At 38.2% G+C, this 23,870-nt stretch overlaps 1 protein-coding gene across 1 annotated transcript in view; it reads left to right on the top strand.

The window, feature by feature from the left end:
- Positions 1–23,870, top strand: part of SLC49A4 (solute carrier family 49 member 4) — a 58,267-nt gene extending 34,397 nt beyond the window's left edge. Inside the window, exons 4-9 of the mRNA XM_042877858.1 lie at positions 412–541; positions 5,488–5,596; positions 6,218–6,285; positions 10,708–10,835; positions 20,207–20,389; positions 23,303–23,870. Of these exons, the coding sequence (XP_042733792.1) occupies positions 412–541; positions 5,488–5,596; positions 6,218–6,285; positions 10,708–10,835; positions 20,207–20,389; positions 23,303–23,418 (734 nt within the window). The 3' untranslated portion in view covers positions 23,419–23,870. The remainder of the gene's footprint in view (positions 1–411; positions 542–5,487; positions 5,597–6,217; positions 6,286–10,707; positions 10,836–20,206; positions 20,390–23,302) is intronic.

Raw genomic sequence — 23,870 nt, 5'->3', positions numbered from 1 at the left:
CATCCCCATTTGTTTAAAGTCTGTAGCATGCTGTTACGTGATATTACACCATTACAAGGAAATGTGGCCAGATCTTCATAATTCTCTACAGAGAAAAACCAGCAGCTTTTCTTTTTTTGCTTCCTTGTTCTTAGTTCCTTGTGTGTGAGCCTGTTGCAATTCAGCTCCTATAATCAGAATGGACTGTCAGTATTTCTTTATCACATTAGTTCTCCATCTCCGTTTGAAGTCTTGCTTGGGAGGGGAAAAAGAAGTCCTCCTTCAAGTTCTGCAGTCTTGTTGTCAGGAGCAGTAAAGCAGTCGGGTAGGATTTATGTATCAGAGGCTGACTGATAATAACACTGTGCCAAAAGAAGTCTTTCATTACTAACAGTTGTTCCCTGATTTGTTTTTCTTTGTCCTCCTCTTTAGAATTTGGGATGGTTTCCTTGATATTTTCCGCAGCGTTGGCCTACTTCCCCTCACGCCCTCCATTCCCTCCCAGTGTGGCTGCAGCTAGTCAGCGGCTTAGCTACAGGAGGAGCTTCTGCAGACTCTTAAGGTAAGTCCTGACTGAGCTTCCACTGAAGAGATCAGCACCTGAATAAATGAACGCAAGTGTACTTTAATCTTCTCACTGAACAAACAAGTTAGTTTGTAGTGCTTCTAAACCCAATCAAATAAAATATTAATGCTGAAATATTAAAAGATGGTAACTACGAGAAAGCAGACATTAAATTTTAAATGAGTCTATTCCAAATCTTCATGTGAGCATCCTCCTGCACCAGCACTGCTGGAGTCATTCTGTTAGCATGGCTGCTCTCATGCAATGCTTCTGTTACATCAGGTTATACAAGATTGTTAACAGTGTGCATTCTGCTGAGTGTGAGGTAACAGTTAACAGGGCTGGACAAAACTAATTAATAAGCTGCTTTCTTCCATGCTTTTTGTAATGGAATGAACTTGGGATTTGCTTGTCATTCAAGGAGATGTACAAATGCCTTTGTTCAGCTGTAGGAGCAATGAATGAAATATCTGAGACCATTATATCATCTGTTAGATCTTGCTAATTGTTAAAATACATGGGGTAGAAGTTCCGTTTCTGGACAACTTCAGAGATGAATTAGTTTTCTCTAAATTTAGAGTTTATAATGTTTTTTCTCTCTTTTTTTTCAAAGTGGCATCTTCAGCTTTACAACTTTTTGTTATCTGCTTAGATTTAATTTTTTTTTTTAATTTTTTTTTTTTTTTTTTTTTTTTTTTTGTGAAACAATCTCTCCCTCATTGTTTGTAGAATGTCTTGTGTAATGGAAATATAGTATCAAAGCAACTGTAACATAAACGCTCAATAATTGTGGAGGTCTGTGCCTGGTGTGTGGTAATGCATAGAGGAGCTTGCTGGGGCAGAAACGATCTGTGATGCAGAGTATGATTGATTCCTCTGGGGAGGTTCAAACTCTTGCTGCAGTTTTTAGCATGTAGTAATATGAGATGAATCTATATAAAATGGGCTGCTTAAAACTTGATATTGTTGGAGCTTTGGGCACTATTGTTTTCTGACTCTAGTTGTTTTTTTTTTAAGAGTACAGCAAAACCAGCACCTCCTGTTATCACTGTTTTTATCTGGTGGGTTTGGAGACTTTTGTTTCAGTTTGGAGGAGTAAATTTTTTGGAAAAAATAGTTACTCCTATGTGCTCATACTCAAATAGGCTGGTAACTGGGAGAAGATGTGAATACAGCTGGCTGGTTAGTCTGCAAACTGACCTACTCAGGATATTTAAAAAATAGCAATTCCCCTAAGCACACTTAGCACTCCCAATAATGCTGTTAAACACCCAACTTGGTGTGTAGTGAGACCCTGCCTGAGGGCTGTGTTGTAAAAATGTTCCTGTGGAATAGAAATCCAAACAGCAACCACCTCTGCAGGTAAAATATAAAATTTCTGTTGACGGTACTCTTTTTGGGAGCTCTATAACTACAATATTGCTCATTCAGCATATTGTAAATGCTGGGCCCGAGATACTGGTAAGTTCAGGAGATAAGCAGCAAAACTGTTTTTCCATTCACAGTCAACCAAACTTAGGAAAACAAAGTAGAGACACAAGTAATCAGCAGAGCTCATCATGTTTCAAAGTTAGGTAGATCTTTGTCTTCCTTCCCTCTGGTCTTTATGTGTTCTTCCATTCTACCCCTTATCAAAGGCACTTCTACATTCCTCTGTACTGAAACAATCAACAGTTCATCATTAAAACCACTTATCTTGGGGAGCCTTTCAGCACCAATCTGTCAAACAAAGCAGGGGTTTATAAAAGAAAACTATCTGCTGTGCTTCAGGGATAAGTCCATCATCTGGTTCATTAGGCTTCTAACCTCTGTTGCCTGCCTAACCTAGATTTGTGATTCTTGGAAAAGAGAGTCTTTCTTTAGACCTTGTGGTATAGGCTGAAGGTGATCAGCTGATGACAAGGAGGAAAATGTGATTTTCTCCTTTGTTGCAGATTTGCCCTCTGGTAGGAGAACTGTATGTGTAAGGCATTCAAGGTGTGTGTGAGCAGGTCAGCTGACTTCACCTAAATGTACACCAAAAAACATGCTTGAGAACAAGAGGTCTTCATCACTTCCTTCTTCTCTGCCCCAGGCTTCAGATTTTTGCTTCAAAAGAAAGCTGTGTAGCATAACTTTACCACTGAAGTCATTGACCTCTTTTCTTGGGTGCCAAAGCGATCTGTGACTTCTTCACAGCTCCCAAGCTTCTTCATGCCTTCAGGTTGTTGAGCAGTCTTCATGAGCTGCGAGGGAGTTGCTTCAGAACATGAATTTTTCCCCTGTCTTGGAGATTCCTGCTTCTGGCAGATTATAACAATTAGCTGATCTTGGGTTATCTCCTGATACCAATTTTCTGAGCCTGGGAGTCAATAGATTAGTCATGCTTTGGGAGCTAAGCCCAATTCTTTTAACAGTCTATCTCACACTGTGACAAGCCTCGTTTGAATTTCATCAGAAAAAAGTACTGTGCCCTTTCTCAGTTTCTTAGGTGAAGTAAATATGTTTTTTTCCTCACTGCAGAATATAACAGAAGCTTCCATGGGAGAAATTCTCTTACAAGTAAATAGTTGATAATAATATAAAGAGAAAAACAGTGGTTTTCTTTTTCTTTTTTTTTTTTTTCTTTCAAATAATAAGATGCCATTAGCCAGTTATGTGTCTCTATATTTTCAAGGGGCTGGGTAAGCAATTTTGAAATGGTGTGGTTTTTTGTGCATCATTACTTCTTTCATGAAACTTCCACATGACATCCGTGTCCAGCCTGGGAGCTGTTTGGAGTGGTCTCACGTTAATAGACGTTGTCAAAGTTATTTTGAAAATGCTGACTGACTTTGACAAGGCTCTCCTGTGAACCAGCCTGTTGTATGAATTCTAGTAACATTAAGTCGAATTCTGAAGAGAAGCAACAACAAAACAGCAGAAGAAAAAGCCAATTTGGCATTCCAGCAGAATGATTTAACGGAGAGCCTAATGCTGATATCCTGTCATGAAGGCTGATATGATGGAAAACAGTGTGGGTTCACCAGCTGATGGTGTGATAGACAGCACATTTTTCTATTTTCAGTGGAGCAGTTGCAAAATAGCAAAAACAAATACAAGTTGCTGAAGCCATGAAGAGTGAAGCTGATACTTAAGGCGTGTGTTTCAATTGGCTTTGACACTTACTCTAGTCAGTGCTAGCTGTTGCTGTACAAGGGGACTAAAAGGCATATGGTGGCTGATGCCATGCACCCTTTCTCCTGGTTGGTTTCCTTAACAGGGAGACTGGGCAGGTTGGCAGTGTGGGGGCCTCTGTCTCTGGAGGATGGTGTGATGCAGAGCTGGATCTCTGGTATTGTGACTAGAAGTTGAGTGTGATGGAGCAGCTCCTGCACGTGCCGTTTTGTCACATTGCTTGAGTTAGAGAAGACCTGGGTCAAGCAAACAACCAGGTGCTTACAGCCCAAAGTAGCTCATTAATGAAGTTCAGACAGACAATCAATGAGTTTGAATACTGAGCAAGTGTTGCTTTGGAGGAGTGCATTCAAAGTTGTTACTTCTTTGCAACCTATAATATGGCTATATAATGTCCATGCAAAATGGGACTTTCCCTTTTATTTTATTCTGCAGATACTGGAATAGTTTTTACATGGGTAGGATTAAGTAACATAAAACCTGCCTGCAGAGATGTCAGGATAGCACAGGATAGACTAGACTTGAGAGAGCAAAAAAAGTTGTCAAGAAGACAGCAAATGCATTAGCATTTGGAGAAATATGAGCAGTGTGTGGAAGAGTTGTTTTTCTTTGCATTTAAAAAAATAAATCTGACATGAATGATATTGAAAGAGCAGGATATGTTCATGTGATATAAATTTGTTATTCAAGATGAGGATGTGTGAAAAAGAACAGTGTGTAGAAAGAACAGAGTGCTGGCTAGAGCGCTTTGAATCTTCTAAGGGAGTAAAATAGTGTAGGCTCAAACCTCTCAATATTTTGGAGAATATTTTCTCTCCCATTTGGTTTTTGTAACTGTGTGCTATCCAAGTGCATACTAAGGAGCTGGTACTACTGATCAATATCAAGTTTGCATAAATTGTCTACGGGAAGGAAGGGTCACGCTTCGTGTTTACACAGGTAACCTGTAACTTAAAAGCATCATTGTTGGAGGAGTCCAAAGTATGTTTCCTGTTTTTATTCCCAGATTGAAACATTTTAGAGGAAAAGCTGGGGTCTACCTTTGTAAGGGTGCTGCATTTCACTTTGGTTACAGTGATGAGGGGATGAGATGGGGTGGGGTCGGTGGTGATTGTTGTCTGGCAGCTCTATAGTTGTGTATGGTGAAGATGATAACACAACTTTGCTTTATCTTTTGCTGAATACTGAAGGTTGATTAATTTTAATTGGGGGAATAAAGCAAACATGTTGAGTATTTAGAGAGAATGCTACGCTTGTCTGTGTTTTGATAGCTCAAACTGCCAGAATTTTCCACTGTTGTGTTTGTATCCACCTTGTTATGAAAGCCCTCCCTCTCAACAAAACAAAAAGAAGTAAAACCACCTTTTAATTTTTTTTTTAAACAGTTCAAAGCTCTGCTTTTATGCTTGAAATATGCTTTTCTTAAATTGAATTAGTGCTTTTTGTTCCTAACATACACTTAGCCTAACTAGGTTGCCCATTCAAATGCAGAATTGCTTGAGGAAATGAAAAACATATGAGCCCAGCACATTATGAAAATGGTTGGATGTGGAGAGACTGGCTTTTCTTAATGTCATAGTGCTAAGGCAGCAACATCCCAGCCACTCAGATTTTAGTGACTTGTCTGGATATCTTTGTTGTTTTTTCTGACTCACTCATTCTTCAAACCTCTGCTATTTTTCTTGATGGGCAGAATATAGATTATGACTGTAATTTACTCTAGCAGCTAATCTTGGTGCAATTTCTAATATAAGCTTCAGCTAATTGCATTTGTTTTGTTTTCATAGCAATTTCCGATTCTTGATGATTGCTTTAGCCTATGCTATACCACTGGGTGTTTTCTCTGGCTGGTCTGGCGTTCTGGATTTGATATTAACACCAGTTCATGTGAGCCAAGTAAGTATCTCCTGACTGATAATCAACAGCTATTTTGTAAGTGGTATGTTTTTATTTTGCACTAACATACAATTTTGTCAGGTTTTTATAATACATATGAACCACTTTTATACTGAAATGTTAAACAAAATAAACTATAGCTTTGGCATTCCAAGCTGTCAAGATCCTTCCTGTTGACTCTCAGCTAGTGGGTTGTAGTTTCAGAGCTGTGTACGCCTTTTGACAAGAGTGAAGAGGCAGATAAACAAATAGGAGTATTGTTGGCTGCAGCACCTTTAGTAACAGAAAATAATGTTTACCAGATGAAAAGGATGAAATGGGGAAAAGAGGATTTCTAAGCTTTTGATAGAGTACAGTTGAAATCCAGAGGACATTACTTGAATGATTCCATAGGGGAATCACATCTAGGGCACAGGCTAATTAGTCATACTTCTTTTTGTAGAAAACTTTGTTTAAAATACTCTTATAAAGGTCTTGCATCTAGCGTTGATGTTGGGGGAGTGGGGCATGGGATGAATTTGCCAGCAGTCTGTAGCCCCCGTGCAGCATTTGTTTTGAAAATAGCATCATCGTACTTTCTCTAACAAATTTCTTTATTTTTCTTCTTTTTTTTCCTGTCAGGTAGATGCAGGCTGGATTGGATTTTGGTCTATAGTTGGAGGCTGCGTTGTTGGCATAGCAATGGCAAGGTAGGAATAGTTGCATCCGCTTTTTCAACTGTTATTTTCATTTGGCTTATGCTCTTAATAATATAACTTGTTTTTTCTCATCTTTTAGATACTTGGAATAGTAAATGTGTAGTTCTGGGATTATGTGTTTCTTGTAGAGCAATGTGTTTTTGTATTCCATGTTACTGCTCTCTGAGGGTTGAGAGCGCCGCACTTGTCCCTTGATTCAACAGGTTAGTCTGTTAGTCAACTGTTCAACTGTTAGTCCTGACAAGCACTTCCTATGTGTTCTTTTAAAATGTTTTTTGTGAATTCAGCTGCCTGCTATTAGGGAGAATCCATTATAGCCCATTTGGAAAGCATTGAAGAAATAGTGTCTGTCTCATTGCATCAATAATTTTGGGCATGTTGATTCCTGAAGAGACATTGAGAATGTAGCACAAGCAGGTTAGACACAATGATTGTATGTTCCACCACAGAGAAATTACTGTAGGCCTGTTTTGGCAGCTTGCTGGATTTCTGTATGGTGCTTTTTTGTTGTTGTTGTTTTTCTTCTATGCTGGTATGGGTTGCACTATGGCTGTACCTATGCTTTTTGTATATCCAGGCACGGATATCTCTGGCCATCATGAATGCTGAATGATTTGAGAAGTGGAAAAATAAGGAATGGGTTGCCCTTCTTGAAAGGCTGCTGCTTTTTAAAATTTCAACTAAAGTCCCTTAAAAATAATAATAATAAAAACAGAAGAAAAGAGGAGGTGGGAAGAAAGGTTTTCTGGAGGTACTTGAGCAGTGCGTTTATGAAACTGCTTAAAACCAGCTGCATGGTCCCCTTGCACCTGCGTTTCTAAGTGCTATCTTGGCTTCCTTATGCCCACTGTGGTTCTGCAACAAGTTCCTCAAAAGAGTGCAGGGGTCTGTCATAGCTGTTATTGTGGCATTGTGGAAAAAATTGTCATCGTAGGACAGAATCTAGGGATTTCTTCTACTCTTTTTTAACTTAACATCATAAAATCATTCAGTTTGGAGAAGACCTCTAAGATCATCTAGTACAACTTTATACTTACCACCAATATTTCCCACTGATGTCCCTCATATTGTCATTCAAATGTCTCTCTGGCCCACCCTTCAGCCTAGGACAAGGCATCTTCGGAGTACACAATGCATAAAAATGTGAGGCTTCTCATCCTGATATTTTGCACACTGGCTAGCAGCTGTGGTGGAAGAGGAGGAAAAATCCCCTGACCTAGGGAGGAGAAACAGCTATGTCTCTCTGGTCCTCTCCAGATGCAGGCAGAAGGGCTTAGTCTGTCAAAACAAAGTTCACACCCTATTTTCTTCAAATCATTGAGAGCCAGAGCTCAGTATGAAGTATTGTTCGTAGAGAAGTAGATATTTAAAACTACCTGCTGTAAGTGATCTAGGTGCTCTAGCAGGTTACCTGATGGTAGCAGGTGCTGTGCCAGCTTAATCCTTTCCATCATGGGTTCACCTCTCCTGAAAGTCAGGACACTGTTAGCCCTCACATTGCTAGGAGAGAATCTGCTGACTCGGTGCCAACATGCGAATCTCAATCTTTATGGTAAATTAATTTATTTAATACATTGTCCAGATTAAGTTTCAGGAAATGCTGACTATCTCCTTAACTGCTTCAAAATTGATTTCAAACCTCATTGAACACCAGTACTTTGTAGCATCCAGAGATTTGCTTTTAGGTAAACTGAAAAACTAAAATATCAACAGTCTCTCTCCAAATATGTCTTTCTAAATTGGGCAATACATAGTTGAAATGGGAGGGTTTGCGCACACACTGTGAGGGAGGGGGTGATTTGCCACTCATGATGGATGGCTCTCCCTCTTAGGTCTATTCAGCATTTATCTGTGTAGGGCTGAATCAATGACGAGTCTGACTGTAATCTGCTGAAAGTTGTAATTAGGAAAATTAAGTAATGATTCTTGTCAAGGGTGACAAGCTGATGTATTTCAGTGTCAGAACTATGATTTACCAGGCAAGCAGCTCTCTCCTTTAACCACTCCTCAGGAAGCCAGATTTTTTTTTTCTATTACTTTTTCCACTAATTTATCAAAGCAAAATTGGTACAGTTTAGGAATCTGCCCTTTACATTTTTGGCAATGCAGATTCTACTATTTAAAACAGTAACAATCTGAGGCTCGTACTGGAGCACTTGTTCCTGCACATCACAGTAGGTGTTTAGATCATCTGTATTTAAAGTTGTGCCCAGTTTGGAAACACATCTATCTAATTTTTGAAATGGTGTGAATTTTCCTCAGCACAATACATAAATCTACCTACTGCTGTCCCAATAGACATGAACTTTAGATATATTTGGCTCATTTGTGTGATGCATTTTTCTAATTGAAAGGCTCGGGTTATTCTGGGCAGCTGGCAGCTTTTGAATGACACTGGCTTGAAGAGAGGCAACGTTGAAGAGGCATGTTCATATTATTGCATGGCAACTTAAATCTATCCCCTTCCCCCAAAATTTTCTGTCCACATTTGCTAATGACTCTAGATATTTCTGAGGTTTTGTCATTCACAGCTCAATCTTTCTTTCTGCTTTTAACCTGCAGTGTTAGTCAAAATGCTGAAACTTTATGACATGGTGATAATTTCCTTAGCAACAGACGGTGTTGTCAGCAACACAGGTTTGTGACTTTAGCTATAGGATCCAGCCTAGGCTGATTTTCTGGGTTACAGGAGGCTGCTACCAACGGTAGGCTGAGAGATCTGCGTCCTGGGAGTGATAAGGGAAAGCGTATGCCATCTGTCCTGGTGCACCTACTTCTTTAGCAGATGTAGACGTTCCAATACATGCTAGATGGTGAAGAAGGATGGTGAGGATAGAGGGAACAGTGATTTTGTCTGCTAACAGAAAAAGCAGGGAGTCTTTGGGGAAGAAGTCTGAAATTGACACGTTGAGAAGCTTTTAAAATTGCTGATTTTGACCTTAGTGATCTTGAAGAATAATTAAAGAAACTGACAAACTACTGAGAAAACTACAGTGATCCTGACTGCTGGATTTGAATTGTCAGAAAAATGCAACAGAAACAGCTAGCCTCTGACTATTGGTGATTAATGCATAAGCCACTTAACACTGCAGTCGTAAACTTTTAAGATTATATACAGCATTGATCTCCCTCTACTGCTTATTGAATTACTTGCTGCTAAACTCAATGTGGAAGTAAAGCTCAGGGAGAATCAAAATAAGAGGAAAGAAGTGATAATTTTTGCAGGTGTCATTACTTGTACATCTCTTTATGGTTTGTAAAGAGCTAGGATTCCTAGCCTTCAAAATGTAGCATTCATGTGTTACATCAAGTAGGCTGTATGGTACCTGCCTGTGAAGTGACTCCTAACCAAGGCAGAAAGGACAATTTGTTTGCTGTGAACCAGCCTAGATGGATTGTGCTGCCGTCAGCCTAATAGAAGTAGACAAGAAGTGCAGAATACATTCTTTTGACATATGTCCAGCCCAAAGGCATATTCCTAACCTACAGAAAATTACTAGTGGGGAAATGACGTTGCCTTTTCTTTTTTAGTATCCAAGTTGAAATCCTTTTGGAAAAGAGCATTAGCACTGATAATTACACTGTGTGAGTGCTGCTCAGATGCATTATGTCATCTTGGAAGAAAAATGAAAAAAGATGAGGAAAAAAGCAATTGAACCATCTCCTGGTATAAAGATCATGTTTACCTATATGTAGGTGTATAGTATACAACACTGGGACAGGTGTGTAGATGGGGATGGCACAAAGACTTATGGTGTCTGGAACATTTCAACCCAAAACAGCCACTGGCAGAGTGACCGTGTGTGAAAAGTTCCTGCTTTGCCTGAGCCATTGAGAGCTCCATCACCAATTTCTTTGAGGATCAGAAATTTTTCCACCTAGGGATTCTAGTACAGGGAGTTGTGTTGTTTCCCATAAGAATGAATCTTGAAAGTTAACTATGTCTTGAATGAAATGCATCAGCCTACTCATATGTTAATTGTGCAGTGAGTCTGCCAAGGGAGACTGGCAAACACTGGCAAAACAGCAGTGCAAGTATTGGTGTGATGTTATGTCCAACAAATGCAAGAGGAAAAAAAAAATCCTCCCTACATACCAAGTATTTTCAGTTGATGCCTTGTGAATTTCTTGTTTTGATTGTTATTTTGTGACAGCTAGAAAATCTATGGCACTTCATCCTGACAGCTAGAAATATCACCATTCTATAAAAAGCATTTACTTTTATTTCTGAGTGTGAGAAATGATTTTTAATTTGTTTTTATGGTTTCCAAAAGGTTTAATGAGAATTTACTGAATTAATTGCCAACCATCATGTTTAAGTAATGTGAAAATTAGCATTTGTACTGTTCTGATCTGTGGGTTGTTTTTTTTTTCTTTTTGTTTTTGTGTTTTGTTTTGTTTTGTTTTTTTTAGATTTGCAGATTTTATTAGGGGCATGCTGAAATTTATTCTGCTGCTGCTTTTATCTGGAGCAACGTTAGCATCAACCTGGTTCACTCTCACCTGTCTAACTAGTGTCACCCATCTGCCTTTAACCACAGGTATTGACAATAACTTTAATTTGTATTATTTATAGTCTGTATTGCAGATGTATGCTTGCAGTCTTAAATCAAATATGTAATAAGTTGGTCAGGTATCTTTAGCTGTAGGTAATTTTACCAAGAGCAAAAGAAAAGGCTTGGAAAATCCTTCTGTATTCTCTAAGAAATTTTTAAGTTGCTTCATACAAGGATTAAGACCAAACAAAAATTAGTAGAGTAACCTAGACTACACATTTCAGATTTATTTTGGGACTGAATACTTTTCTTCTGCTGCTGTTTAGGAGTAACAGTGGTGATATACAATAATAATAAATAATAATCCTGTGAATGGAAGTAGTGTTGCATATAATAAGAAATAGTGACATGTCTGGGAATGTAGGGCTTTGAAACTTGCATTAATGCTTGGAAACATGCTGCAGTTTAAACTAAGGTGAGCCATGGTATCTTCAGCTGTCGCTACAATATGCTGTCCTCCCCCCCTCCACTGGTAGTGTCTTCGTGCAGGTTCAGGGGACAACTCCAGCCCCAAATTTACTCATCCTTCCCATCAGAAGGATGGGAAATAGCTGTTGGCAGAAGTGGAGGAAAACATCAGAGTTGTACTCATGTTTCCAGTTGACTGGACCCGTATTTGAAAATCAGCACTGCTTTTTTCTTTTTTTCTAATCTGTTCTTCACCTTCCTATCTGCACCAAAGGATTGATATACCCTTAATTCCAGGGCCTTCATCCAGCAGAATAATGAGTAATAATAAAACTGAACCATGAAAATACAAAAACCATGTTTTTTTTCTTCCCTGTATTTAATAAAGAGGTTGTTATGGAAAGTATTACATAAAATATTCCTTTATTCAAATTAAATTTTACTTTTAGTAAATGTTCTTGGCACGTTGTGTGTGTCATAACTATAAACCAGGAGTGGGAATGGCAAGTTGAAATACATGATCAGTTCAGGAGAGAATTTCACCCTCTGGATGGTGATTGGTCAGATTCATGAGTTATCTTGTGATTTCAACTTTCTTCAAAAATTTTTTCTCAGAAGTAAAACTTGGTAAATAAATCAGACTTCATGGTGGTTGTCATAACAAATGACTACACTTTTCTTTTCCATGCCATAAAAGCTCTTACTTTTTTGTGCTTGTCTGCTTCATTGCTACAAGCCTGCAGTAATGTAAATTTGTACAGTAACTCTATCTTCTGAATTGATGCAACAAGCCAAATGTCCCTTCAAGTCTATGCATAAGAATGAAGCAGAGAGGTTTTCAGGAGGTGAAAGTCATTACAGATGTATTTGCCAATGATCCAAAACAAAACCCAACTCTGATTTACTTTTTTTTTTTTTTTGTCAAATTGCTCAGCATGCAGGGACTCCTACTTGTCCAGAGCATATTTGTGCATTACTGTCATTACTGTGCTGTTTTTTGTTAGTTTAGTTTTATTTTTGTTAGGTCTGCCACTGTCAAGGCATAAGGGCGTATTGGGATATTTAGCACATCATGTGAAGTGTGCTGAACTTAACATCCCATCATAAAAATGCAGAAACTGAATTCTTTTCATGCATGTTTGTTCTAAAATGAGTAGTTCCTTAAATTGAATTGTAAATTATCTTTTGGGTTTTTCAATCTGTAGTGTTCATACACATTTCCCTGGAAACGTGGAACTCTTTCCTGTAAAACAAAGGATTATTTTGAATAGAAATGCCATCAGTGTGATGCATACCTCTGGAAAAAGAGTCACAGAATCACAGAATTGTAGGGCTTGGAAGGGACCTCCAGAGATCATCGAGTCCAACCCCCCTGCCAAAGCAGGTTCCCTACACCAGGTCGCACAGTCTGCTAGGCCAGTAGGCATTAGGCATCAAGGCCTGATGTATAACCACCAAATTGTTTCTTTTTTTATTCCTTTGTCGTAATGTTTAAACTTGATAGATAATTTGGGGAGGTTTTGTATCAGCTTTTTCTGCTAAAGTTTATAAAATAGTTGTAATGTGCCTGTTTATTTTAGATCCTCATACACGAGAAAGCAATGGCATATCTTTATGAAATACAGTGTTATGGATGAAAACACACAAGCTATTTAAGCTAATTTATGGAACTTCATGCTAGATTATTCCTCAACATAATGATGCGATACGATGATGACCTGTGCGTTCCACAGTAATTGGGAGAAATGTTACATTTGAATTGATTTTGATGAGCTTCTTTCTTTTTTTTTTTCTTTTTTTTTTTTTCTTCTTTTAATTAAAAATTGAGATGTAGAGTGTATCAGCTAAAATATTAGAGATCTACTGCAGGCCATTGTCTGCCTGCTTTCTGAAGTGGTTTGAGATAGCTGCCTAGGATAGACGTCATTCTACATACCTGGTGGACCAATGTTGACAGTGGCCTTCCAGGTAGTTGTCCTCTGAGTGTTCTTCTATGGTTGGAAGCTGGGAAAAACAAAACTCATCATGGCAGAGTTTTTTGTTTGTCTGTACGTTTTTGTGATTGTTTGTAGTAAAATCTCTGTAATTGCTTCGTACCTCAGAGCTACTTTGCAGGCCTTGCTGAAGACCTGCTGTAACACAGGGATCAGTATGTTACTGAGGGCAACAGGATGTGACGAAGCCAAGGAGGTGAAAGTAAGACTCTTTGGCTTCTTTCAGTCCTGTGGCAAAGAACTCCAGTGTTTCGCTTGGCAGCGCTGATCTGCAAGTGATGGGTCCTGAACCATACTTGTCATGGAATCTTATTCAGATGCTGAGGCAGAGCAAGCAGGGTTCAGAGCTGACTGTAGAGAGAACTTGTGTATCTTTGTTCTTGTAAGGATACTTTGCCTTCCAGCGTGCTAGCTTCCATTTTGTGAGAGGTTCCCTCTCTCGTTCTCTCTCTGATGTTGTTCTCTTGAACGGATCAGTGTTTGCCCTATAAAATCACAGGCATTGCCATTTTCAGCAGTATCTGGAGACTCCTGAAATACCCAGATGACCTGGTGGAGTGCTGGTGCATTTTAATGACAGGTCACTGGGTGTGATGAGGAAGCACGATACCTCATGGGTGTCTTTATACTGGTCAAGGTGTTAGTGAGAGCTTCAGCGTAGAAATGAAGGCAGGTTCATCTCAGCTGATAGCTGATTGATCTACAGGTAATGTTTGCATCCATAGGTGGGCCTTGCCAGTGATTTCACCAAGTCCAAAAATAGTGTTTTCCTTTAGTAGGTGGATATTGCATAGCACATATACTTGTTCCCCTTTCTGAAAACCTTTTCCTGTTCTCTCATCTGGTCTCCAGACTATTTCCTTACCCATCTATGTTTGCAGGCAGGCAGGCTTTTGAAATGCTGAAATGAAAAGAGAGTTTGGCTGATTATTCATCCGAAAAGAAGGGGATGGAAATATCTAATGACTATTTTTGTTTTCCAAAAACAAACAAAAAACCTCTTTTAATCAATATACTTTGTAGCACTTGTAGTAATATCTAATTTAAAGACTGGAGGAGGAATTGTATTTGAGAAAACAGACACAGCAAAGAGTTTCATCCTGCACTTGTTTGTATAACACACTCCTAATTCCTTATAAATAGGCACAACATCATCTAAAGATCTCCTATAAAAATGTAATTACTTAGAATGGAGACCTTTAATGTAGATATTAAAAATCAATGACTGCTTTGTGTTTCCTTTAAATTACACTGTTTAACATTGTTTGTATTGTATAATACGTGCACTGCTTTGCATTATCATGAAGAGTTTTTCTCCTGCCACAGGGTGAGACAAGTTTTATCTCAGTTTCTGACTTCTGAATATATCTCCCAAAGACTTTAGGGAAGGTGTATTTGGAGTCTTGTGTGTGAGCCATAACAGACCCATAACTGCCAGTGTGGAGAAAAAGAAAGCAAGGCAATAATAACAATGCCATCATAGCTGCTATATCTTCTATCGCAAACACTTCTCATCAGCTAATCATAGCTCTTAAAAATCCTTCATTCTGAAATTAGTTTTTGTTTTAAGCAAGAATTGTCTTCTGAATTTTCTTTTAAGAAATTTTAGTGTATATTATTTGCATTTTTCAGCTAGTTTCAAAGACCGTTTTATATAGACATTGGGTATTAAAATAGTTTTCTCTCTTGAATTCCCAATGCAGCTGCTGATCTCTCTTTCTCTGTGCCAAGCCCATTGTTAGTTTGCTTTGTACCGAGCTTCATTATGTGAATTTATGTACAAAGGGAAGCTTTGACCCCAAATAATTGTGTAACGCATTGTAATGCCAGTTTCAGTATCTTGTCACTGTGTAGCTGGTAGTATCTCTGGATACAAATGCCAGCATTTGCTAAAACTTGATATGCAGTGCTGGTTGCTTGCAGCTCAGATGGAATGTTTTCAGCCTAGCATATCAAGAATATTCTAATATTTATGAGCACATTCAGCAGAATTCTGCTTTACAAAATCTTTACTGGTGCTGCTTGGCAGATACTCTGAATACTGTGGCAACTCTGCGAGTTGATTACTGTATTTAGGTTAAGCAGTCTAAGCATTATTTTTCAGGTTCAGCAGATTGAACATTATAAACACATCTGTCTCCCCATCCTCATCTGAGAAGCACAGTATTGAGAAAGAGGAATATTAGTTATGTAATACTGATGGTTTCATTATTTGAGTTTAATTTCTTTACTATAAACAAGACATACTATGCCTTGCTGCCTCAAAGGATAAAATAGGCCTGAAAACATGGAAACTGAGGTTTGTTTTTTATTTCTAGCTTCAGCCTGTTGCTTATGGCTCTGAGTAAGTCTCTAGGTAGGTCTTATTACTTCCCCTCCTGTTGTACTTTTCCAACTTGTAAGTTCGCAGTAATGACCTTTGTATTCCTGATGGGGGGTGATGATCACTCACCAGTTTCTTCTGTTTTTTGTGGGTTTTTTTGTTTTTTTTTTTTTTTGTTTGTTTTTTTGGTTTTTTTTTTTTTTAATAAAGCAAATAGTCTGCTTTCCAAGCAAGTTCTACTTGCTTTTCTCTTGGGAAGTATATTGAACAAATGCAATTTGATCAAATTTTTGTTTACTTTTATGGCTATATCATGAGATAAGAATTTGGTCAACACATGCTGGAATAGAGATTTATGCAATGAGACACATTGACGTTATAAATACAGAGTATAGAGACATCCTTCTACTGGTTTTGTTTTTTTTTGTTATTGTTTTTTTCTTTTTTTTTTTGTTGTTCCTATAAGTGATTTATAATAAAAATTGCTGTTTTACCTTGGGGCACTCACATTTCTCATGGAAAAAATTGAAGGCAACTTCTTCAATGTCTATTCTTAATGTTGCCAATAGCAAGGATTAAGTTACGGAGAAGATTCTCTTCACTTTAACAGACTTGAGGGAGTTTGATAGGAACTAACTTTGACTTGTTTAGCTCATTTGTGAAAATACTGAAGTCCACGAAGTATTCATCCGCATAAGGCATTATCCTTTCATTTTGGCATTTGGGATGCTATTATAACCAACAATAACAAAATGCCCCGGATCTCTGTAGGCTTCACTTAAATTGTATGCTATGCCCACGAGGAATGTTAAGTTGTATTTACTTTCCTGTTGATTTATATGAAGTTTGTGCAAGTCTTATCTCAGTTTGTCTGAGAACTATTGCAAAATGTACAGTATTCAAGAGTTCTGTCAAAGGACTTTGGAAGAAGATGCTTCTTTGTACTCAGTACTGCACTGGTGTCTGCATTTCTCCAGCAAATGTATCTGTGAAATACTTTTTAAAAAAAATGAAATGGTAATATTTCTTATTGTTCATTGGAAACCGTCCAAGTTGTATGTGCCAACAGAACGATAAGAACCATTTAGACTGGTGGAGATCCTTCCATTAATTTAATTTAGTTTTGGATTGAGCTTTGCAGTTGTAGATCAGTAGTGATGATGGTGTATTTTAAAATGAAATTTGTGGATGTGTTTCAGAACATCCTGGGAAGTTCTGGGAATTTGTTTGAATGTCTGAGAGAGAAATGCAGGACATCTTCTGCTGTGTTGCAAGCTCATCCAGGAACAAACAAGTGGATACTGTCACTTAAACCCTTTCCTCATTCTAACTCCTAATTTACTTTTTTCTATTATGAAGCTCTTGCCACAGCGGGTAGCTGGGAGGAAGTAAAGTCTGTTTCTGGGTTACAGGCATTAATTTATCTTCCTGTAGCTAACAACTTGTGGTAGAGAGGAAGCTGAAATGGAACCTGATTACTTACAACTTTCTCCTTTTTGTGATAAGCCACTGTGGCAATATCAGTCCCAAATCACTGCCTCACTTCATCTAACAAGTAACATCTGTAGTGACATTATCATGACTCACTTTGTTCCTTGCTTTCTTACTGGCATTGCACCTCAAGCAGGAATACTGCATGGCTGAAAGACATTGGAGGCTCCTCCCAGGGTAGCTCCAGGCCAGTTCTTCTAAAGCAGCTGTGCTTTGGATAGGCATGTTGCTTTTTCTGCTCTGCTTTGCAGTGGTCAGTGTGTGAAATAGCTACCCAGATCTTTAAAATGTGACATTAGTGGAAGTAGCTTAAAGAAACCTAGACCAGTTCTGTTATTCATGGATGCCCACAGCTGCCACTGTCTCAGGTGCACACTTTTGCACATAGCTTCACAGGCAGTTAATTCCTTTTCCTAAGGAAAAGCAGGCTTTTTCATACTAATAGCATGACACAGTTCCCCAGAGGATGCTTCCGTCCAAACATGTGCTTACTAGTTGTTTGTCTTTGATAGGATTTAGAGCATAATATCATACTAGCTTCTTGGCAAATCATTTTTATTTATTTATTTTTTTTAATTTGTCAGCACTTTCATATCCTTATATTCATTTCCATTGACTGTCATCGAGATTGTCTTAATAGAAAAAACATTTCCTGTAAGTCCAGCAGCTGTTCTCCTACAGTATACAATCCTGGTAGTTACATTCATTTGGTGCAAGGTCACTGCAGTAGGAAGGAAACAGTCACCATTAATAGGTGGTATTCTTCTTGCTGCAGTGCCTTGTTGCCCTTGAGCAGGAATGTTAGGTGTGAGCCACTCAGTTTGTGAAGGAAATGTCTGGAGATCCCCACAGTTTGGAGGCATGCCGCCTCCCTGTTCTGACTGCTGGAGTTTGAGGGAGAGCATGAGTCATGCTGCAGAGATGCTGTGAGCAGCCCCACTTCTGCTGCTGCTCACTGTAACAGCCAGCAGCTTCATGACTATTTCCACTGTTTGGTGTTAGAATATGGAATTCCTCTTTGCAATTACATGGTGGTTGTTGTTGTTGTTTTGTTTATTTGTTTGTTTTTGCTTTTGGGAAAGTTCTGGATGTTTTCTAGAAGTTGCAAATAGTTATCTATGGATATCTTCAATTGAAGGTAACAAGTAGCAGATGTTCATTTGTCTTTGGAGATTCCTTGTATTTCATTGCCAACACAAGCCAACACAAATTTCCAATAGCTGAATTCCATGTTCAGATTTGCTGTGTACATCTGAAAGCAGTTACAGAGCAACAGAGCAATATGCACTAACACCCTCTTATTGGACGTTAACAAAAGTTGTCTTTTTATTTTATTTTTTTTGACTTGTGACTCAGAACATTCTGGTATGTTTGGGGGAAAAAGAAAAAGCAGAGTGGCCAGCAGTCCCTCCTGAAGTTATACCATCAATATCACCTTTCTGGCTGAGTCTTCTGTATTCTTTTTCTTGTCCAGGCAAATCCTCTGTAGAGAAAGCATTATGTCTGCGCCTTGCAAGCATACCACATCAAATGAAGGATCTGATAGATAACCCTTTCTGCTGTATCTTTTAATGCCTTGATCTCTTTTCCATGATTCTTCATATTTTAACAAATTGTGATGTTAGGCTTTTTTTTAAACTGGAAGTGTCCTGCTTCCTTACAGCTTTGCAGTTGGATGACTGAACAGTGCTTCACAAGATGAAGCAGAGATTTTTCAGTTCTCCTCTTTCTAAGACAGAAGAAAGCAAAATTAAACTGAAAATGTGTTGCCTACTTTATATAAGCATAGATATCTGTACAAGGGGGGAAAAGAACCTAAGAATTTAGTAGCAAACTTCAGTGAGAAGATGCTATAAAAAGTTTTCCTATGACTTAATGCTTTTGCATCTGAAAAATAATACGCTTTACGCTATCTTGTCATTTTGTTGGAAACTTGAGAAATTAATTTCCTCACCTGTATGCCTTCTCATTGTTTCCTTATACCTTACAATCATGAAATTGTAGAATGGTTTGTGTTGGAAGGGACCTTTTAAGATCGTTTACTTCAACCTCCTGCTATAGGCACCTCCCTCTAGACCAGGTTGCTCACAGCCCCATCCAGCCTGGCCTTGAATGCTTCCAGGGAGGGGGCATCCACAGCCTCATTGGGCAACCTGTTCCAGTGTCTCACCAACCCTCACAGTACAGAATTTCTTCCTGATATCTAGTCTAAATCTATCCTGTTCCTCTTTCCATCTACCGTCAACCTTACATGTTATGTTTTCTTGACTGGTAACTCGGATCAGATTGCTGGTCCAGATGTCATCTTGTTTCCTAGACAGAACTTAACAAACTTATTTCAATTTCTGAATTCAGTACTAAATTCTTCTGAGATTTTCTATTTTTCAGAAGTAAAGTGTTTGGCAGTGTTGGAAATCGTAGAACAAAATATCTGAAGGTACTGAAGAAACATCTGTATTCTTCTGCTATTCACCCAAGACAAATAGGCTGTACAGTGGTGAAAAATATGCCTTATCAAATACATCCCATTCCTTCTAGGCACTGGGTGCCCTTCATTTCCTATTGAAGCCAAATGGGATTCAACATGTTGCCACTCAGGCTTTGATGAATACTAATGTCTTGTTATCTGCTAAATCATTAGTATTTATTGGTAAAATGGAAGCAAAATTAGTCCTGACCTTTAGGGCTAAGTCGGAAGGTTAATCTGTGTCCATTTCCAATTCACAGCATTAATTGCTCCCTTCTCTAATTGTACACAGGACAATAGTTACTGTTCATTTCAGAGATAAATCAGACTGTAGGTGATGGTTTGCATTCATAATTCTGTGCTTATTTCTTCTTACAAATGAATTCTAAGTCACAGAATGTCTCTTAACAGGTTCTGTTTTAAGCATCAATAATTAAAAAATAACAATTAAAAAACCTCTTTATAAAATAAAAAAAAGAAGCCAACCAAACCACAATGCATGCTTTCAACCTAATACCAGTGGGACAGTGGGATGTGATATAGTTTGTAATACACAAAGGATAAAAAAAAAAGTTTGCGTTTTTGTTTGCTTAGATATTACTGTTCATGACAGCTCTGTATATGGGGAAAAACACCAGAGTGAAACTAATAGCTGTTTTTGTTTCTCTTACAGCCACACTGTATACATCCTGTATTTTGTTGGGCATATTTCTCAACAGCAGCATACCAATATTCTTTGAGCTCTTTGTGGAAACAGTCTACCCTGTTCCAGAAGGAATTACCTGTGGAGTTGTCACCTTTTTGAGTAATGTGTTTATGGGAGTGCTTTTGTTTTTCCTCACGTTTTACCACACAGGTAAGAAATATGAGTTACTTTGAAAATGTAATTCCCCGTGAAGACATACCCTTGTCAGTAAGGAGAGGAATTTGCATATACAATTTCTGTTAATAATCAAATGCATGAATCCCAGTTAGTAGCAAGGGAAAAGAACTTGAATTGTCCTTTTCTACATGCATGTTAATAAAAACAAAATGCTTTTTTTGTAAGATGCATGTAGACATGTTCCACTTGAAATTTGCTGTAACCAGAGCTCATCAAGATGCACAGTCATCATATTTTTGTAAATTTTTATTTAGATTTTTATGGATAAATATTCCTTTAGATAATCCAGTGGCCCAGTGAGGCAGAACAGTGTCTTGTTTGATATTTTCATCAGCATCTTCAGGTTTTCTCATCTCGGGAGTATTATTTGCTTCCTCATAATTTATAATCAGACTTCAAACTTGCTGTTTAATAGACTATAATAAATTCTTATTACTCTCCTATGACAAGATGAGCTGCTTAGTGAATGAGGGAAAGGCTATGGATGTTGTTTACTTGGACTTCAGCAAAGCATCTGATGCTGTTTCCTGCTAGCTTTCTCCTGGAGATACTGATGTGGATGGCTTGGATGGATGAGTTGGATGGATGTTTTGTTTTGTAACTGAGAAGAGACTGGTAAATTTCAGAATGAAATGTGTTTGAAATTAAAGGTTACAGTGCAGTGCTACTTTTCAATGTGGCTTGTGTATCTTTCTGACAAGTAATTATATGTAGGTTAATGATTACATTCTGAATTACGTTCTGTGGACAAAAATTGAGAAAGAAGATTTTTTTTTCATGCTTTTACTGAACTGCATTGTTGTAAAAAGTGGATTCTATCCACACCAGCCTCCGTGGTACAATGTTTACTCCTTACATCTTAAAGAATGCTTTTATGATTAATATTAATTGGTGTGAACTCTGTTCACATATATTATTATTTCCAACATTTAAACCTGAGCTGAAAAGATGGTACAGAATATTCTGAGGATATTTTCAACATTTTTTCAGAGTAAGGTGTTCTGAAGTGCTTAAAAACCAAGGAATTGGGACACAATCTCTTGTAATATTTGCATACTCTTAATTTCCTGTGACTGAAGAATTGTGCTAGAGTGAATTTATTCCCTCATGAACAGGGTATTTCAGGCCAGTTTATTCTCTAGCAGGTATACCTGAAATTAGTGCATTCACACACTTGGAATCTTTTCCCTATTTCTCCAAAGGAGGGGGAAGAAGTTAACTGTGCTCAAGATGATCCATTCTCAGTGATGGAGTAACAGAAATGATCAAAATTACAGATGTTTGTGATCGCTGGAGGCAGTCAATGCTGGTGGATGCTATTGGCTCCTTTGATAAAGGAAAAATCCTTTAGAATTTAGATAATGATCTTAAATACTTGTTTTCCCTTTGAATCAAATACATCTTCTAATGACATCTAAGAAGCTTATGGGTAAACCAGAACTCAGTCAAATGTATCGTGTTCACTCCTTGCTTTTAGGCCAAATAATCTTTCAGTAGTTTAAATTTTTCTTCTCATACTGTGATGTTGCAAAGGCTGTGAAAGAATCAAGCAATAGAAACTTTCCAGTGCATTGAAGATTTTGGTCCATCTAATTAGGTTGAGAAGGGAAATTCCAACCTTCCAGAAACCTCAGCCTAATTTCTAGTGCTGTGCTCTGAGACCAAAAGCCTCGGCTTCTGGACGTGGTTTCTTACAGGGAATTCCAAGTGGGAACCACAGAGAAATCAGCCTTTAGCTTTGTGTGATCCATATGTTAGCATGAAGCTCCAATGCTGTACCAAATTCTGTGTCGTAAAAGACGTGAAGGGTTCAAGAGGAAAATGTGGTCTTTCGGGTTATACAAGTTCAAGTATGTTTACCCTAATTAAGGAAGAGTATTGCTTCTCCCAGAAAATAGTAGCATAGCTTTTACCTGTGAACAATATTGTCTACTCCAAGCCTAGGAATATTTTATTAAGGTTTTGATTGCCTCACCAAATCTGTAAGTGTTGTGAGGAGAGGAGGTTGTTGCTGGTTCTGAGAGCTTGGTTTCCCCAGCTTTGACTCTTGTCCTTTGCATTGGGTAGTATAAATTGTGCTTTGTCTTTTAGCAATGTAAAGTTTATCAAAGTAGTAGTGCTGAAGTCTTGATTATGATTAACTCAGACTCAGGGAGAGCTTAGCTTCTGTAAAAGTCAATAAACAATTTCAAAAAGAATGAAAATATTTTTTAGTAATATTTCATTATAACATTGACAGATTTTAAGGAAAAGGGTCATACACTTACTTCTAAATGACACTGCTAAGTAGTACAAAATATCAGGCAATAGTATTTCTTGAATGTGGAACGTATGTTTTTAGGAGCAGAATGTTGCAACTAACAGCTAAAAAGAGCCTGCTGAGCAGCAGTTAGTGCAACTAGTTTTAAATTGCATTGATTGCACTACTCACAAGGTTCGTCTTTTGGAATTAGTTTTCCCTCCTCAGCCCACGTAGCAGGTTTGATTCAAAATCAAATCCTGCTGCTTCTTATGCTTTTAATTTGTTTTAGTTTTCAATCTATGGGAATCAAAGAACTAATGAGTAGAGTGTTCAGAAGTGGTTTATTCTCCATTAGCAAGAATAGATTATTTTTTTTCCCCCCTTTCTGCATTGACAGGCTGGTAAGAAGCATTAGTGTTAGCTGGAGGCATTGGTTTTATGTATATGTATATAGAAGTCCACGGAGGAGTCCCACAGACCATGCTAACCATTTATTGATTGTGAAGCTGTCGAGATTTTATTAAGAACGCAGCAATTTCCTTCAAACCCACCAGCCATGTTTCTAACTGACATTAGAAGTCTTAGTAGCTTTAAACACGGAGCATGTTCAATAACTAAGATTGGTTCTGTCTTCTGCTTTCCAGAGTTCTCCTGGTTCAACTGGTGCCTCCCAGGATCATGTCTGCTCAGCCTGCTCCTCATCCTGTGCTTCCGGGAATCCTACGACAGACTCTATCTCGACGTCGTTGTCTCTGTTTGATAACACAGGACTGCTGACAGGTTGGGAGAGACTGAGTTGACTTTTACAGTCTGCACATCTGCCTGGATTTGCACAGCTAGCCAGAGGGGGGAAAAAAAATACAAGGTATAATTGTGGCTTTATTAGTGCAGGTGAGGACAGGATGTTTCTTACATTCAAGCCCACTCAATTTGCATTCATTACAGGCAGATGAACGTGCAACTTGAGTGGTCATAAAGATGCCTGAAATGCACAAGAAGAATATATCTGATGTACAGTTTCCAGTGTCTGACCTGGGTTCCTCTATTTGAAGGCTGTTTTGTTCATGTAGCAGTGAGGTGTATGTTAGTGTGAGTGTGTGTGAGAGAGCCAACTCAAGGTAGTATGCACTGGGGTACTGGTAACTTTTGAGTCTTCTATCAGAATAGGAACAGTGAATAATCTCACAAAAAAAAAAAAAAAAAAAAAAAAAA

This window comes from Lagopus leucura, unplaced genomic scaffold (genome assembly GCF_019238085.1).
Source record: "Lagopus leucura isolate 7727_CA_CO unplaced genomic scaffold, USGS_WTPT01 Super-Scaffold_100019, whole genome shotgun sequence".
Taxonomy (NCBI): Eukaryota; Metazoa; Chordata; class Aves; order Galliformes; family Phasianidae; genus Lagopus; species Lagopus leucura.
Note: the sequence above shows the minus strand (reverse complement) of the source record. Positions and strands in the feature narration are given on the sequence as shown.